This window comes from Amphibalanus amphitrite, unplaced genomic scaffold, assembly GCF_019059575.1.
Source record: "Amphibalanus amphitrite isolate SeventyFive unplaced genomic scaffold, NRLGWU_Aamphi_draft 002269F_arrow, whole genome shotgun sequence".
In the NCBI taxonomy this organism is placed as follows: Eukaryota; Metazoa; Arthropoda; class Thecostraca; order Balanomorpha; family Balanidae; genus Amphibalanus; species Amphibalanus amphitrite.
In genome coordinates, this window is record NW_024883752.1 from 5,241 (window position 1) to 23,734 (window position 18,494).

At 48.2% G+C, this 18,494-nt stretch overlaps 1 protein-coding gene across 3 annotated transcripts; it reads left to right on the forward strand.

Annotated features, from left to right (window-relative positions):
- The first annotated feature begins 1,409 nt into the window (after nt 1-1,409).
- Nucleotides 1,410-18,494, forward strand: LOC122376733 (rab11 family-interacting protein 4-like). Of its 3 annotated transcripts, XM_043356668.1 has the most exons (9): nt 2,821-2,841; nt 6,122-7,444; nt 11,253-11,378; nt 12,022-12,140; nt 12,540-12,759; nt 13,165-13,312; nt 13,715-13,842; nt 14,676-14,702; nt 15,858-18,494. In XM_043356668.1, exons 2-9 carry the CDS (start codon nt 7,085-7,087, stop codon nt 15,978-15,980), a joined length of 1,251 nt encoding a protein of 416 aa, XP_043212603.1. In that variant the 5' UTR covers nt 2,821-2,841; nt 6,122-7,084; the 3' UTR covers nt 15,981-18,494. The 3 variants fall into 3 exon arrangements, with proteins under 3 accessions (XP_043212605.1, XP_043212603.1, XP_043212604.1); XM_043356670.1 differs by lacking the exons at nt 2,821-2,841; nt 6,122-7,444; nt 14,676-14,702 and adding exons at nt 1,410-1,443; nt 1,829-1,943; XM_043356669.1 differs by lacking the exons at nt 2,821-2,841; nt 14,676-14,702.

The following is an 18,494-nucleotide window of genomic DNA, read 5'->3' on the forward strand; positions in this document are numbered from 1 at the left end:
CCCGCTAACCGCGCCAGTTCTGATTCGTTGATGACCGATGACGAATTCTGCTCGGAGGATGAAGCTTCTCTTATGGGAGCAGAGCGTGTCTCCGCTCCACTTACCTGATCGGCGCCTGGTAGCCAGATGACGCCCACACTTCGGTTTGTTTCGGTCTTAATGCGTCATTGTTTTACTTTTGGTTGTGTTGCCACTGGCCACACTAACGGTCTAAAGACACCAGTTGGAGCTAGAAAGCTCGGCTGTGGAAGAACAAGTCTCAACTATTTCCAAGCAGCAGGTAGCTGTTGCCTGTTTTACCTGAGATGTCTTTCCCTTGTTTGAGTACGAGTATTATGAACAAAGTCGAGTCCACTAGAGCATGCTATTTTTGTGAGCGCATTCAATAATGTTACATAACCCCAGATTTCGTTATGCAACTGCAGGTGGCGCTTCAGCGAAGCGAGGCTGAGTAAGCTGATTACCGTTAATGATATCTTTTTCCACGTTGACACTAGATTTCTCGGCTGTGGCTGTGTTGAAAGTATTGCCATGGTGTAATAAATAACATAGTGTTATTTATTACACTATGGTATTGCTTTACCGAGGCGTCGAATAAAGCCTCCAGTGCTTGGAAATATGTAGGGAGAGGACAAGTAAACAAATTTATGCTACACATACCTAGGGCTAGGGGAATATTTATCATTTTTCCATGGGAAAGTTTACTTTATTTTTAAACGTTAAACGCGGAAGACATTAATGCATCAGCATTTATTCTCTCTATAAGTATGCAATTTTTATATGTGCTGACCCCCCTAGCTCAGCAAGTTATGGAAAATGTGCGTACTGTGTAGTAATTAGCAAAGTGGCCAGAGTGAACGCCCTCACCTGGCGGATAACAAATGACGGAATCCTGAACATTTGTCACCCACGACCCCCGGAAGTGCGTGACCTGGCAAACCTCATGCCGTTCTATCCCACATGTCATGGTTTCACGGCTCGACTACGCTGGGCTACTCTTTCAGACCACCTGAAGTCGTTAGCGTAAAGGTCGAATTCGCAACTTTAGAATGCTGTTTCCTCGTACCGATAGCCGCATTTGGTACGAGTAGCTATTTTTTTTCTGGAGCAAATAATGCCTTACCATTGATATATTTTATATATGTATGTATGTTTTATAATCATGAGCGATCCACACATGGCGTGGCGATTACCGCTTAGTTGCAATCTGCACAGTTGTTCGGCCCAAGGCAGTAGGTAGTTCGGCCTTATAATTGTTTCCTCGTGGCGCAAACTGATCTTTTTATTTGTAATGGATGCATCCGAGGCTGATTTATTTTGCCGGTGGGTACAAATAAGTAATTTATTTGTCTGATTTTCCTTATGTAAAATGAACACCGCGCTGATCGTTCCTCTCTTTCGTTGCAGATCTAAGCGGAACTCGGTAACCTCAGGAATAAGCAGGTAAGTGACGTCATCCATGGAGGATCACACCGATGATTCAACTGGGGAAAATCCATGGGGTTTGATAAATTATTTATCAGTTTCGTTTTTCTAGCTCCTGGCTTGTGTAGCTTTTTAGGGGACGTTTGAACGGAGCATAGCTTGTTACTCATATGCAGCACCTATTCATGCCATATATTTCAATATCTTACGCTATTTATCCAGATCGGTAATTTATGTGTACGGCAAATTGCAGCTTACTGTGATTTATGACATCCGCTTGGTCACAAAATGATTTGTCATATGCTACGGCGCCGCTGCGGCTGACTTGCCGACCGAGGCGACATCTATACCACTACTGGTCATCCCGTCTGGGGCTCTGTTAACCAGATGTCTCTGTCGTCAGCCCGGTGTACCGGACTCCCAGCTTCAACTCGTCCGGGCGCAGCTCCAACTGCGATGGCGAGGACATGTACTCGGATATCTCCATAGAAGATGACGTCAGCGATCTTAACCAGAAGGTAGGGATCTCACTGGCACACATACTCTGCTTTGTGGAGAGATATGAATGGCTAGATTGAAGGTAGCTCAGTATAGGTGACCCTCGTCCTGATCGGAGCGAGTGCCGTTTGACAGCGACAGCTCTGCGAGCTGCTCCTAGCTACTTTGGCTTTATGTATGACTACCGTTTTGTGGGCACCCTTGACACAGTGGATAAATGAGGGTTCAGTACCACCGTTAGCAGGTGGCATCTGGATCTCAGTTGTGACCTCATCTTCCCGTTCGCTCCTCTACCATCCTGCCTCCCATCACTCGGGCTAAACCAAACACGAGTTCCGTCTCTAATTTCACTCTCCCTCCGTTCCCTCTCGGCTCTCTGAGTCCGCCCCCCTCCCCGCCGCCGTCATTCGGTGAATCATCACCAGTGTCACCAGTCATCACCATCAGCATCACCCACATGAATGGTGCCGGTCGGTCACTAACGTTACCAATGCTCAAATCAAACGTCACAAATGCTTACAACGTCACCAATGTCCATAGGCTACCAAAGCCAAACCGTCACCAATGTCGGAAAACGGTCACCAATGTCCAAAGCGTCACCAATGTTTACAAACGTCACCAATATCTACAACGTCACCAATGTCTACAGCGTCACCAATATCCAAATCGTCATCATATCACTAGCGCCACCTACACCATCACTACCATCACCAGCGTCACCATCGTCACCACCATCATCTGGCACCCTCATCACCACCTCACCAGAAAGTTAGAAACCCGCTGCATGGGCCGGACAGGCCTGCAGGGCCCTCTGGCGACTCTGAGTAAAAATAGCCGCAGGCGGCGGCGGCCGGCGGGAGCAGCGGCCTGGCTAGACGGGACACCAGTGGGCCGCGGCGCCGCGTGGGGCCGCCTGAGGTGGGGCTTGGGCGGGTGAAACCGTGTGTTTTTTTTTGTGTGCGTGTTTGCGATTAGTGACGTGATCAGTGGTGTATTTGAGAAGAACTCGAGTGGGTATTTATTAGTTTTGGGGGGATGGGGGAGAAAGCCACGATCTGTGAGGTCACAGCGGGTGTTGAGTTGACATGCTACAAAAATTAGCCCCTATCCTATAAATAGTTTGGATATTTATGATCAAACCACGGCAGTGCCTATCCTTGGTGCTACCATGACTTATCATGAGTATTTCTCTCGGGCTGCGCTGTCCCTTCCCCGACCAATACCACTGATAAACCCATTCGTCACATCTCACAGCGCGCACTCACATTCGCCATCTAACACTCCCGTCCACGCCACTGACCCACATGACGTCACGATGACGTCACTAAGGGGTGGCCCAGTGATCTGGACACCTCTGCATGTTGTCAGGTCAGCGCTGGCGGCAGTCTGCGGCTGTCCGAGCGGCCATTTCTCAGCGCGTCAGACCCGCTGACGGTACCCGGGGTGGGGCGATTGTTTGTTATTTCTACGGCGGCTCAGCCCTGACTCAGAGGGCACGGGGAATGTGGGGGAAGGTGATGTCGGCCTGTCGGTCTGTCGGCCTGTTGGTCTGTCTGTAGGTCTGTCGATCTGTCAGTCTATCGGTCTGTGCTTGTAGATCTGCCAGTCCATTGATCTGTCGGGGTGTGGGTCTGTGTGTGTCTGTCTGTCGGCCTGTATGTCCCTCTGTCGGCCTGTTGGTCAATAAATTTATATTTACGTTAAATAAATCACTTACATTCTATGAGACCCTGGCCAATTTGTACCATATTGATAATGCGCAGGCTGCTTTATTGCACTATCCAATTTCCGAAAACGAATAAGGCCCAAATTCATCGCCATTTTCTCTACTGAAGCATTTACTCAAGTGAAACACATTTCATTTGACTTTTTTCGTCCTTGCTCTAAACAAATAACAATAAAGTGGACATCCTTTATAAAAAGGCCTCACTTATTTGGCACAGTTTCTCAGCCTGACGCCTAAATATTTTCTGTTGAGCACACCTCACCCCGCACCCAGCTCCCGGTGCCTGATTTCGGGCTGCGGAGCCGCCTTCTCCGTATCTTTAATCCCAAACATTCTCTGTCGTCGGCTGGATCTGTTTAACGGATCCGGTAAACATAGGCTGGAGCTGGGCGGCGCCCAGTCCCCCCCCCCCCCCCCCCTATAGTGGGGGACCTGGCAGCCAGTGAGACCGCGGGGGTGGGCAGTGAGGCCCAGGGTCGACCCGGTCCAGGTAACGCCAAAGGGCGTGGCCGGGGTCGCTGGCAGCAACGGAGATCCCTCCGCAGGGGGGATGCTTTCGATCACTCTTCATATTGAGCAGAGTATTTTGCAATACAGATGCGTAAATTGACAGTAGCGTTACGCCAATTCGTTGATCATTTTGTGTTGCTTATTTATCTCTGCTGTTCAAGAAGGCTTACGAAATATGTGCTATGACCGTGAAAAGGACACATCCACGTAGGACGTAGATATATTTTCACCTCCAGGCCCCATTTTGCTAAACACCCCTTTTTTCGTTGTGATCCGTACCAGTCAGCTCTCATATACCAGGGCCGCTGCTGGCTGGAATTTGACCCCTGCCCCAGGCGTCTGCATGCTGCCCGTTTCTCGGTATGTACTTTGCAGTGTGATTGGTTGACCTCAATGTAGTAAAGCCGGCCCCAATTCGGCCACGATCTTATCCCTTCGCACACATCACCGAAAGATTCTGCCGACGAAAATGTGGTCTGACAGGCTCTGTGTTTACGTCGGTGGCTAAAGTGCCTCGCCAGTCCCGGCTGAAGACTGTGCTATAGCTTAGAACTGCAACACTCCGAGTTTCTGCTTGCAGTTATTTTATATCAATTCTGCTTTCTAGTTCAAGTATACTGAAGCTATTGAATCTCACGCAAAAATTTATGAGTGGTGAGTGAAAATCCAATCAAACAGACGTCTTTGTTCGTAAGCAATAACTCTGTCCCCCTCTCGCTGTGGTATCGATATGCTCGATCATTTCTGACACTCCCCAGCCTGCCCGATAATCTCATCTGCCGCTCCCCTTCAAACTCCCCGCTAGATTTCCCCTGGAGGTTTGTTTGGCAATGTTATACCGTGCGGGCCATGTCTCAAATTTATTTGCTCCTCTGCACCTCTGAGGAGGGGGGGGGGGAGGGGGCGTAAAGCAGGGCCTTGCCGACAATTCTCCACCATCTCCAATTCTCGAATTACCTTCCCAGGCACACTAATGGCCTTTTGTTGACGCGCAAATCCGATACAGAAAGCAAAGCCGCGAAGTTTGAGATGGCAGGAATGCAGGATAAACTTGAAGGGCGACCATTTCCTACATCGCACGTTAACCTTCTATTGTAATACACGTTTAATTGCAAGATATCATTCATTCAAGACAAATCTCACCCATTGGCCCTGAGACGTTAGACGACGGATCCCAGCATTTATCTGTGTCTACAGCTGAAAAATTGCTCAAACTGATTACCTAGATTTTGCCAATGATCTCAATCACTGTCGTAAAATTGAATGCAGTTTGTAACAAAAGCACATTGTGCTATTAATTAAAATGTGATCCAGGCTTATCCCTTGCTCCTGTATGAGGATTAGTCTCGGGAAAAAAAAAACTATTCAAAACGTGTCGTCTTTTAGCGAACTGCACAATTAAATAAAGCAATAAATCCTCATTAGGAAAAAACTGAGTAGGCATGCAACTGGCTTGATATAATTACTGTGGTAGATCTTTGGCAAAGCGCGCTCTGAAAACAATTCATAAACCCCAAATGAAGTCAAGCGGCCCAGGCCTCGACAGTCGAGCGATAGGCTATCTCAGCTGCCAACATTCTGGAAATCTGCGCCAGCTTTCCGTGCCGCGCAGCGCTTGCCAAAAAATTGGCACATTTCTCCCGTAATCCTGCCTCAGTGCATCAGTCATCTGTTGGCAGCTTTCTACCATTGCTCTAATAGAGCTCCTACCTTATTACCCCTGTATCAGTTCTGCCCTCACCTGATGACCAATTTTCGAATTGGACCTGGCCACGTTACCGGAAGGGGGAACTAAGCGGGAACTCCGCCGTTTCCTTTGGCTGGCAGCGTGCCGCGTCGAGTTGGCTCCCCTCCTGCTGTGACCTCACGCGATCGTCGGCTAAATATTAGACCGAGGGCGGGCCACGGCGCGGGTCGGGTGGGGTCTGTTTGTCGGTTGGTCTCAGCTCCGGTTCATCGCAGGCTCGTCAGGCGCTGGCACCTCTTCCATGGCTCGTTGAATAGAAGGCGACAGTGGTGAAGACGATGGTGCTCGCTAAAGTTATTGAAGCACGAGATACCGAGCTGAACCAGTTATAGTGGCGAGATTCTGTGTGGTATCGACTTGACGGTGACTGGAGACTTGAGAGACTGATCGATACATCTGATCAACAAGTGGCTCATCTGTTTTCTTCGCCCACGTGCCATTGAACAGTCGTCGAGAAATTTCATCAGTCATCAGTCGCCAGCTAATCATCAACCATCACTCATTAGTCGCCAGCTGGTGTAATCAAGCACCAGTCGCCTTCCAGTTCACTCAACCACCAGCGCCGGCCTTCACGGGCCACATTTTGCAGAAGCGCAGACCTCCGCGCAGAAACTCCAACGTCCATCTCTGGCGCCTTCCGCGGGTGGCCAACTGGCCAAGAGTGACTCACTCGTCGCCGGCGTCGCCCTCGCCGCGACTGTCGACAGCGCCAGCGCCGCCAGGCACGTGGCTGAGACGTCGACAGTGCGCGCCGCACAGGGACGGGGCGCGGAGCGAGCCGAGAGGGGCGCGGAGCGAGCCGAGAGGAGTGCGGAGCGAGCCGAGAGGAGTCTGATCTCTGGCACTCGGGAGGTGAACAGAGGGGCGCTGAGCAGTGGTGAGGTGAAGGAGTTGTCAGCAGACGTGCTGAGAGGCTGAGTTGTGATAAGTGCGGTGAGATACCGGTGAATTGTGAGCTGCCGAAGTGAGCAACTGGAGGAAAGCTGTTGAGAACCACGCAGTGAAGTCTGAATGCTGGAAGCCTGTAATCGAACACAGTGATCTAGGCCTAGTTTATCTCAGCCAGAGTTTTGACCTGGAATATTAGAGTGGAATCTCAATCTGAGGACGTCACCTAACCACCAAGCTCACCGAAAGTCAATCACTTGACTGAACCAGCAGCTCACACCCTCTCCAGGATGGCCCGCTCATGCAGCTCGGTCGACCACCCTGACCTGGACTCGGGCCTGGAAGATGACCTGGTCTCCTCGGTGGGTGACGTCCGCTCCGTCTCTGACCTCGAGCTGGACACGGCGCCGGTGACTCGCGCCAGACGATCGCCGCCAGTGTCACCTCACCTCAAGTCCTTCCTGCGGGCGATGAGGACGCCGAAGCTGTGCCGGACTGCGGAGGGGGGTTACGAGCTCGCTGAGGGTGGTGAAGGGAAGGCCGAAGAGCCGGATCTCGAGTGGGAGTGGTGGGAGGGGCAGTGCAGCTTCCTGGGAGCAGGAGTGGGCGAGGGAGACGTCTTCTCGTGGCACCTGGATACAATGGAGAAGGTGAGTGGTTGTCGTCGCCAGCTGAGCGACGAGAAAAGAAGGCTTTCGACTTGACTCGAATTAAAAATAGCAATGCAATACATATGCATGCAACATTTAGCTATGCACCTGAGAAGGCAGTTGTAGCAAATATATCATATTATGCCCATTGGTCACACACACTAGTCGGTCATGGTATGTGAAGATCATGTGGGTTTTCGTTTGTCCTATAACTCAATAGGCAGCGTCGGAGGACTGAGAGACATGCGACTTGCGAGTGTTAGACCACGCATTTGACATAAACTGCCAACTTTTTCAAAACGCTGCACAATAAATATTTCACACATATCAGACATGATCACAGCGCCAAACAGATAAATCCTGCTAATACCATTACATTTTCTTATCGGTGGTTATTTGTCCAGGGTTTGACAACGGTCTAGCTCCAAGGTCCCCGTCGTGCCTACCAGGCTGGCGTTAGCCAGCTCACAGAACCCGGGCGGTGTGCGAGTGGTGCTTGGAGTGATGGCCGCTCCCCTGCGTCCCCAAATAACAACTCTGCACATGGCGATGCTGCAGAGCGGCAGCTCAGCCCGGTTGACGTGACCTGCATCCAACTGAAGGGTGATGTCACTGACCTGTGATGTCGCGGTGCAGGTGTTTGTTTTATCTGATATATTGGCTGGTTAGCGAGAGCTGAGCCAAATCTCTGAATTTTTCCACTCTTATCAATATATGTAATAAGTTTTCGGCGCTGTTGCTTTGTCTCACATTATCAAATGCGACTTCTGCCTTTGCTTATATCGGTATGATGGGCTGGGTTATGTTCAAGCGATGTCGGCAGTTCCAACGGCTATTGACGATTAGAGCCATCGCTTGCCGAAAACCTTGGGGTAGGCCATCCCGTAGGGCAGCGAGGCTGTCCGGTGCAGTCTACCCACGCAGGAAAAACGCTTGAATCCTAGCTTTCGCCGTGTTCTTGATCGATTTGCTGCAAATGCTCCGAAATTGCGATGTTTAGGGAAAGGGAAAATTGGTGACGTTATGAGTAGAGGTCTGCACCGGCCGGCTGCAGCCGCGGCTGGCTGCAGCCCCACGGCTGTGGGCCGGGGCGGCTGCAAATATCTCCAAGAACACGGCTACGGCTGTGGCCACGGCTGTGAGATTTCAAGCTCAATCTTAAGTACTCAAATATAAAATTTTAAATCCTTAATCTTACATTCTGATAAGCAGTATAGCCTGTAAAAATCATGCAAAGGATGCCCAGCAACATTGAAAGTGGTGAAGCCTTTGAGAACCTGTAATGGTTTTACCATTTGCTGTAGGGGAGTTTGCACTCTGGTACAGAATACTAATAATAGGTACCAATTGTTCCTTCATTATCAAGAGCTTGACAGTTTCAGAAAATGCAACATGTTGCATTGTCACATCCCTCTCAAATCAATCTCACCTGGTCATTAGGAGAGCACCTTACAGCTATTGAAGACGAGCGTTCAATAATTCTTTCAGGTAATAGAAAAAGAAATCATGCCTAGGTAAAGGCAGGTAAAGGCTTCATAAAATATTATCTAAAATACCTCTTAGATGAATTTCTGGATTTTCGGCAAGTCCAATTACAAAATATAAAACTGGCGCTTTATGTTCTAACTGGTGTGTGAGTGACCGCTAACAGAAAATGCCGATCAATGAAGCCAATGGAATTAGATTATAAGTGAGCATGAACCTTACTTACGGTTAATTCACATGATGGTGAAAACCCTGAACACGTAATTCACATGACGGTGAAAACCCTGAACACAATATTTCTTACGCGAGCTGTTGACTTTACTAACAAAATGACGTCTTCTTCTAGAAATGTAAAAATTTGATACTTGATCTTTGTTTTAGAGCAAGTTTTTAACTGCATAGCGTTATTATTTAAAAAATTATAATTTTTATGGCTGTTTATAGTGAAACAAAACAATTTATTGCCACTTCCTTTCTATTGACGTCATTAAAAACTCAAGTAAAATTTTTGATTGAAACAGGTAATTGTGGCTCGCACGTCCTTGGGGATTTGAGCGAAGATCATTATTTGGAAAAATCAAACTAGATGAATGTTTTTCTTTCTTGGATGCTCACTAGTGTTTTGATGCCTTGCATATCAAATTAGTTTGAGACTTGCTCGGAAGGCTGCTTCAAGCCTGGCATATCACACCCCAGAAAATATGCAAGGTAAGAAAGAAGCAAGAGTTTTGACTTAGACAATCACTGTTTGACAGTCCATCAACTTCAGTTTCATTTTCCATACCTAACATTGATAATGAAAAGCATCAGGGTCTGTTGTTCTGTCCCACAACCATGCTTCAGGATTTGGCATTAGATGTCTACACTGCTAGTGCTTCTATTCTGGTTTGTTGTTTATGTTTTCTGTTGATGTAGGTACCTACCTACCCATCTTTCTTAACAACTTGCAAGGGCTTGTGTAGGCATGCATTGCGCATCAGGCTTCAGGCCTTCGGCCTAAAGCCAGATACACAACCACTTAACCTATGATGCTTCATGAGCTTGAGAATCTATAGCCCATTGCAATGTGCCTTTGGCTATATGTTTCAACTAAAAACAACTTAGTATATACTATTTGGTTGCATTTCATTGAAAGTATCAACGGCCGGCTGACGGCTGGCTGCCCACAGTTTGCCACGGCTGTGGGCGGCTGTGGCTGTGGAGCCACGGCTGCGGGGCGGCTAGGCTGTGGAAAATTGCAGCCGTGCAGAACTCTAGTTATGAGAGCCAACGACAACATAAACAACTACAACAACAGACACAATCACAACTGAACTTACGAACAGAGAAAGTACAACATGCCAAAATACGGGGAACATATTTACATTTCAAGCTTCTCTTTTGACCACTTGGGATGACGCCGCTGCGTGTCTAATGTTTATACGTTCTATCTCACAGGCTGTTTGAAGCAGTCTCGTTTGACAGGACAGCTGGTCGTTCATCTGTCACACACTGACCTCCGCGTGAACGCTGAACACACGTGGGCCACGTTCTCGGGTAGCTCTGAGCGTGTGAAACAAGTGGTGATAACCAGAGGCACGTGGGAGGCAGAGGCAGGTGGTGTAATGTGATCCATGATCCCGTGCACTGGTTGCCCTTACCCACGGGGCTGTTTTGTGTTGCAAAATACAGTCAACGAACTCAAAACGCTCTAAAGCGCAAGGCTCGATATGATTTCTTTCCACGATATTTCGTTATGTTTATGATTCATTCATAAACCCATCGACCTGGTCCGTTTGAATCGACTTATAAGCCTGTTTTGTTATTTTAAAAAAACGTGTCTCAAGGGCTCTGAGTCGCGCTAGATTGACTCGTTGGTACCCGGAGATGTCTTATACCGTGGCCAAAAACAACGCCTGGTGCTGAATGCTCCAATAATAACCTCGGAGTCATGACAATAGAATCGGAGCTCACAATCAAAACTACTTGTTTAATGAAATGAATGCTTAATTGTGTTTAGTTTGGCTTATTTGAATAACACCAACGGGCTTGCATAGCCAGTTATACGAATAAAATCGTCAAATACTGGCCTATATGGCTCTGACCTTGCTTTTTTTCGGTTAATTCCCTGGAGAATCAATCTTACTGAAGGCGTGTTCGATTACGAAATGTGAGAACTTTATTTCCCTTGGGCGTACGGCATGTGACCGTTCTATTTCGACTGTTTTGGTATAAGTAACTATCTTAGGTAATCCAATCAGCCTGACCTTCCCCCATTATGTCAGGCACCCGTGCACTTCTGTGTACTCCACCTGACCTGACCTAACCTGGCCTCGGTCTTCAGGTACACGTGCTGGAGCGACAAGTCACCGTGCTGGCGGAGAACCAGAACAACAACGATGACCGCTACACGCGCAGCAAAGAGGAGAACGCCGCTCTGCAGGCGCGCCTCATCATGCTCGAGGAACAGGTCAGTTGTAGGGACTCAAACGCCTCCACAACTTGAGGAATTAGTCGAAACAAATTTACAATTCTGAGGTTGGCCCGGTTTGTAATTTGTTTTTAATTCACGATTACTTGTACACGTGTTATTACAACAACAACAACAAAAACATCGTGAAGCTTTATCTGGTCGCACTCGAAACGCAAGATGTACATAAGCTGTGAAATGTTTTTTTTTTTTTTGTTTTAAATAGATTTTGTGAGCAATGGAACACTCTTTCATCTCCGTGAGCTTTGAATCTCCGTTTTAGGTCCCTGAGTTTGATGCTCTTGAATCGTTTTGACTGCGCTAGATTCGAATCTGTTTTCAGATGTGTGGTCAAACTCCGTGACTGAGTCTGTGTTTCAGCTCCGTGGTGACTCCGTGACTTTGTTTTAGCTCTGTGATCTAACTCCTTGACTTTGTTTCAGCTCCGTGATCTAACTCCGTTGCTTTGTTTTAGCTCCGTGATCTAGCTACATTACGCTAGCACTCTATTTCAGCTCGGTGATCTAACTCCGTGACTTTGTTTCAGCTCCGTGCTGTAGCTCCATGACTCTGTTTCATCTCCGTGCTGTAGCTCCATGACTCTGTTTCAGCTCCGTGCTGTAACTCGGTGACTCTGTTTCAGCTCCGTGAGGTGGAGCTGCGCTCAGCGGAGCAGCTGGATGCGGAGAAAAGGAGACACAAGGAGCTAATCCAGCGCCTGGAGCGGGAGAAGACGCTGGAGCTGGAGAACCAGAGCATCAGGTGAGCCCTTACCCGGCACTGAGCCAGGTGAGTCAGCACCGGGCGTCAGGGTTCTACACAGGATGCGAATCACCTGGCATCACAACATTACAGCAGTCGTAACTTACTCCAGTCTCCACTCATAATTCGGAGCTATCCTCGATTTTATCACCTCTACACAAACTGCAGCCTATATTACTTATCTCTTTCTATTCCCCTTGAAAAGTGCAGTTTATAGCAACCTCCCTCACATAAAAGACCACAGACTGTGAGTAGTGCTTCTAAATCCCCTCTTTCGTCGCAGACTTCAGTCTAACGACACTCCCTATATCTCTCCTCACAGACTGCAGAGTCTGATAATCACTCGCCTCTCTCCCAGCAGACTGCAGTCTGTATGACTCCTCCCTCTCTCCCCCTCAGACTGCAGAGTCTGGAGAAGGAGGTCCGGTTCGCGGAGACAGAGGCGGCTCGCGCTCGCCAGCAGCTCGAGTCGGTGTGCGCAGAGCGTGCCTCCCAGGAGGAGCGGCTGGCTCAGCTGACTGCCAGCCTGGAGACGGCGCGCCAGGAGAGCAGGAGCGCCGTCGAGCTGGAGCGGCGCGGCCGCGAGCAGCTGGAGCAGGAGCGAGCCGCCCAGTCTCAGGTAACATGACAAAGACTCCATATCAAAGCGTACAAAATTGTAGGATACAATAGATGAAGCGTAAAGCATCGCAGCGGACAACGCTCGTAGCCCATACAACGGGGACAAAAGGAGGCGCGGACAGATATCGGTGGCGGAACGGCAGAGCACGAGAGTTGTAGTGAAGTGTTGGAGGTTTGTGTCAGACAACACAACATAGCATATTATGTCATGGCATAGCATCCTCCAAGACCGCCAGTGAAGGTCTGACCTTCCACCACCTGTACTGTAGCGTGACATCATGCCTTTATACCGTCACTTCCGAAAAAAATAATATCTGTCCTCGGGCATCTGACATGTGATCTGTGACCTGTGACAACTGACCTCTGTTCCATGACCTCTGACGTATGCCCTCTGACCGGTCAGATGATGTCTGAGCTGTCCAGTGAGCTGGCCGACACGCGCCAGCAGGCCAGTCTGCGTCTGAAGACCGAGTCGGACGAGGCAGGTCTGATGCGACTGAGGCAGACGGAGCTGGAGGCAGAGCTGAGGCAGCTCCGACAGCAGAACAGAGGTCGGTGGAATGGAACTCTGCCTCAGGGGGACGCTGGCCACACTGCTAAATGCAGTACTCTCAAAATCTATTAACACATATCTCGATGTATATCGACAGTCGACACACTACCCTCATGAAATAACAAGGACGCCTATCTATCGACTAACCATCATTGCAAAAGTCTGGCCCAGAGGCCTGCATAATCTTCGATAATTTTAATGAACATTTCATCTAAATTGAGCATATTTCAAATTGTTTTAATTTCTTCCTCCCCTTCATAGCCCTCAGAAGGACATTCCCCATTAATTACTAGTCGATATCAACAGGAACACCGGACAAGCTCCACGATAAGAAAAGTCGGTAGATGAAAGGGGATGTACCCGGTCGCCCCGCCTCTAACCGCCCTCCCCTCCCCTGCAGAGCTGCAGGAGAGTCACGACGAGCTGCAGGCGCAGCTACTCTCCAGCGGACTCCAGGAGGGCCGACAGCTGCTGGAGTCGGGACCCAAGAGTCTGGCGCTGGAGCTGGAGGACCTCTCTGGCGAGCAGGTGCGATAACGGCACGGCGCGGAGACGGGAGAGACGGGACGGGACAGGACGGGACGGGGACGGAGACGAACACGGGACGGAGACGGGACGGGACGGGACGGGACGGAGACGGGACGGAGACGGGACGGGACGGGACGGGACGGGACGGGACGGGACGGGACGGGACGGGACGGGACGGGACGGGACGGGACGGGACGGGACGGGACGGGACGGGACGGGACGGGACGGGACGGGACGGGACGGGACGGGACGGTGCGATAAAAGAAGGGACAGGATAGCTGGAAAATTGTCAGTGGGATAGAAAACTGATTCGGGAAAGTATGCTATAGTGAATAGGCGAATTATGAGAGAGTATTTGTCGTGATTGTTGTCATGACGAAATATTGCTTACTGTAATATGTTTCAATTTTTATTTGCTTTGTAAATTTTAGTTGCTTCTATTTTCCGCACCCCACAATGTTTCACGTATAGACACAGACACAACGATTGCTGAATGACACTAGCACACACGACATGCTAAAACGAGATGTCATGCCCTTATGCAAAGTACTGGCACGCTCTTTGATTGCATTCCATTCTGCAGCTAAATAAAAGCTAAAATGACATTTACTGTGGGCACCCGAACATTAAATAAATAAAAACATCAGGTCTTGTGCCGGTTCGGCTTACATGATGTGTTTAAATTGGCATCGATCACATATTATCCAATGAATACGTCTTTCTTGGCGTATTGGGCGTACTGGCTCTGCCTATAAACTGACTTGCGGCTTGTATCTCTTAGTTAGCATTTCCCTACTTCTGTGATAATAAATAATGGTTACATTTCTTTTAAGGTGGATGCTGGTGATGCGTTAGATAAGGTGAGAGGATCTAATCGATTGCAATGGGTATACATGAATTACTACTAATCTACGCAGCGGATGCTTACTAAAATGAATTCATTTTAGATATTCTACGTTTTCCTTGTATTTTGATGGTTGACAACTAACAGGATGCGCTTGGAACGTTGCCCCCATTCTCTCATATATCCTAGAAATGGTATCACGCAAAATCACATAGGCATGAGAACATACCTTAAAATGAATTTTAGTTTTCGTTTGTAATCCTTTGCCCGCTTTGAGAGCACATGTCTATACATGAAACAATGATAAACGCATGGCTTTACGTCTAACGGCCCGGCGCTCTTGAAATTGGACAGCAATAAGCATAAGCGTAGTAACAAGGACATTGATCACGGCAACATGCACGAATACAATGCACATACACGGTTACAGGCTATGTATCACTGATATATAACATAAGTCCCTGCGTATATAAGACGCTTCACTGATGCATTTCACTGGTATCTCATTCTCTGTTGAGTAAAAGAAAGATGCTAGTTACTTTTACCCATCATTTATCAGCTTGGACTTGGCTCTTTTGTTACTAACTTGGGCTGCTTATTTTTTTTCTCAGTAGTTGCTTGTGTCTTTATTTTTACGCATTCAGTTTGTTTGTGCCTCCTAAAAGTCTCATTAATTATGCATTGTTAGAGGAAAGTCCACGTTTCAGCCTTTGAGCGTGTCGGACGTCGATATTTGATGAATAACTATGTCCGGTGCTTGTGAAATCGAGATGAAGTAGTAATTTCAAGACAGGCACTTCGCTGCATTTCAGCTCAAAGTCAACGTAATGATATTCGGCAGGGGGATGCCGTGAAGGCACATGAGTTGTGTTCTAATTGGCCGGCAATATCTTGGTCCTTCATGCCGCTGCATTGTGAATCAGCGTCGTTATATTTCCCTCATTAGCCTTCTTCATCCAGTGTAATTTCATATAACTTCCGTTGGCATTTGTGTTACTGTTCTAATTTCAGGTGACTTAAAATTGGCAATGGGTGGGTACATTTCAGATGGAGACGTTTGGCTTGCCGATCCTGTGACTATACGTACAAACGGTCTCATTAGACCATTCTGGCCTTCCCTCCCCTTTTCTCACCTGGATGGAATTTCTTATTTGCGTCCCTCTTTCGCCAGCTGAAGAAGTCCCTTCTGGAGCAGCAAGAGGTCAACAAGCAGCTGCGAGCCTACATCGACGGCATCCTGCTCAACATCGTCGAAAACCACCCACAGCTTCTGGAAGTCAAGCAGCACCCCTGAGCGAGCCTGGGAACGTGCGGACGCGCTGTGAACCTGTGTCGAACTGAACTGCCGCTCAGACAGTCCGGGCGAACTGCTGCGTGGGCAATCAGCTGTCTCTGAACTGCTGCGCGGACAATCAGCTGTTTCTGAACTGCTGCGCGGACAATCAGCTGTTTCTGAACTGCTGCGGGGATAATCAGCTGTATCTGGACTGAAATGTCAGCTATGCAGCTGAACTGATGACAAAAAGTTCAGAAAAGAGAAAAGACTGAGTGGTGATACCGGTCAGTTCGACCGTGTGAGATGATGCTATACCAAATATGTGGTGATATAACAGACACACATGACCTAGGAGCTGATGCGTTGCTCCCTCAGTGAGCGAATCGTACTCACATGATGGCTTATTCAGGAGAACACGAACTGACTGACTGTCAAAGTAATGCTGTTCGTACAGGATGATGTGTCATCTACATTATGTGTCACCTGACTGAATGTGTCAGCTGTCACCTGACCTAATGTGTCACTTGTCACCCGACCTAATGTGTCACCTGTTACCTGACCTAATATGTCAACTCTTAGGTGTCGTCTCTTTAGCTTGCCACACGCCGGGTCTAAAAGACTTATCTAAGGACAGCCTAAAGTGTCGATGAGATGGCAGTCCCGTAGTCACAGGCCGAAAGAGACTCCGAGCATGGGGACATCATGTCCACAGCAGACACTCAACTCAACCAAAACATCGAACTTATGAGCCAGCCTATACCGAGAGGAGCTACATGACACATCTGACACTACTTTTCGTCAAAACACCGCCACCGAATCAGACGAGCTGTTCCACGGGACGAAGTGCTGCCATCTGGCTCAGAGTCAGATAACAGTTGAGCTGAGTTGAGTCACCGTAGTGCTCAAAACACGGCGAGCAGAATCTGATCAGCCATGGAACCACCGTCCGTCCATTTGTCGTCACATCAGATTGCTGAAGGAAGTTCAGCAGACGGTGTCGTACCCGCTGTAAGCAAAGACAACGTTTTACCCCCTTTTTAACCCGCGAGTTGCTGGGGGGGCGTTAAACGCCCCCACTTTTTTCGCCGGGCCATAGCATAAAAACGGCGCGCCGCAGGCGCGCCAAATTTTGGGTACCTGTAGGGAATTGATTGAAGTTTATTGTGACAAAGTTTCAAAAAAATCGGTCGGAAAATTTTTGAGATATCGAGGTTTTAGTGACGTCATGATTTCTGAGTTTTCGACCAAAAACGGCATATGTTCAAAAAATCATATAAAATCACAGAATAGACATACAGACATGCCGTAAACGCCATTAGACTGCCAATACCATGATCAATCAAATGGCTATCTTCGATTATTGATTATCGTTCCGCATTTTCCATAATCTTGAACTGAATCTTGGCAATTTTTCGTGACTACTTCACGACCATGATACATGCATTTCTTAAATTGAACTTTTTGAGCCAAACACGTACACATATGATAAAATGAATGTCACCATCGTGTTTTACGCCCCAAATTACCTATAAAACATGTGTCACAGGCTGCGAATATCAGTTTTGATTTTCGGGGATATGTGCCTACCCGGTTGACCTGACCTTGACCCTGACCTATGCTTGACTGACCCCTACATGGAGGTGACACTCTTGTAGGCCTTATATGATGGATTGTGCACCGTTTTGACAGAGTTTATGACGAGAGGCGCCCATTGCGAAGTCCTGATGTCCATGCTACTGAAAGCCCGATTTCAGGTGTTTGACCTGACCTTGACCCGACCTGTGACCTCAAAATTCAACTTTAAAGTACTCATCTGAAGCGTCTCGTCGCGTTCTTTCGTTTGCCGCCTCGTGCGTTTCGCTGCGCCTATTGGTTCTCGAGTTATCGGCTGGGGGCGTTTAACGCCCCCCCCCCCCCAGCAAACGGTGGGTGGCGAAATACCCCAGCAACTGCCGGGTTAAGGGTGCCTAGGTCATTGGGCCGTGTAAAAGAGTGCTGTCGTGCTGATAGTTCTGCCAATGAAACAGGCTAGATGGCTGACTTGCGAATTACGATGCTGTTTACCGGTATTTTCTGTAGGTGGTAATATCAGTGCAGGATCAGCTGTCCGTTACATCAATGAAAATTGCTTATGTGTGTATGCAGCGGTGTAGATGTGAATGTGTGAAATATGCGATGCGATGTTACGCAGGAAATATTCAATGTTGAATGAATGCATCGTATCTTGTGCATCGACAAGCTGTTGGCACATGTAATTAGGTATCAAATGATCTATATTTTTGTGGAATTTCTTTCTCTCTGTCCAGTCCATGTACGGTGTCGTTGTGTTTCTTTACATTTTCCGTCTGGCCATGGTGAGAAGGTGTGATCAAAAAAGATCACCAAAGTCAAAAGTGAACAATGTGTTTAGGAGAGATGTTGTGAATGATGAAGTGAGCTGCCTGGCTTAGCATGGTGTAGTACAAGAGCGAAACAGAAGGTCGATTGGTGCTATCGTAATGGAACATGCAAACAATAAAAACAAAGACTTTG

What these genes read in the sequence shown, in the direction of transcription:
- LOC122376733 (XM_043356668.1), top strand. Translation starts at nt 7,085, where the DNA reads ATGGCCCGCTCATGCAGCTCGGTCGACCACCCTGACCTGGACTCGGGC. An exon ending in CTGGAGAACCAGAGCATCAG is followed by an intron (nt 12,141 to 12,539) that starts GTGAGCCCTTAC and finishes TCTCCCCCTCAG; the next exon opens with ACTGCAGAGTCTGGAGAAGG. An exon ending in CTGGTGATGCGTTAGATAAG is followed by an intron (nt 14,703 to 15,857) that starts GTGAGAGGATCT and finishes CTCTTTCGCCAG; the next exon opens with CTGAAGAAGTCCCTTCTGGA.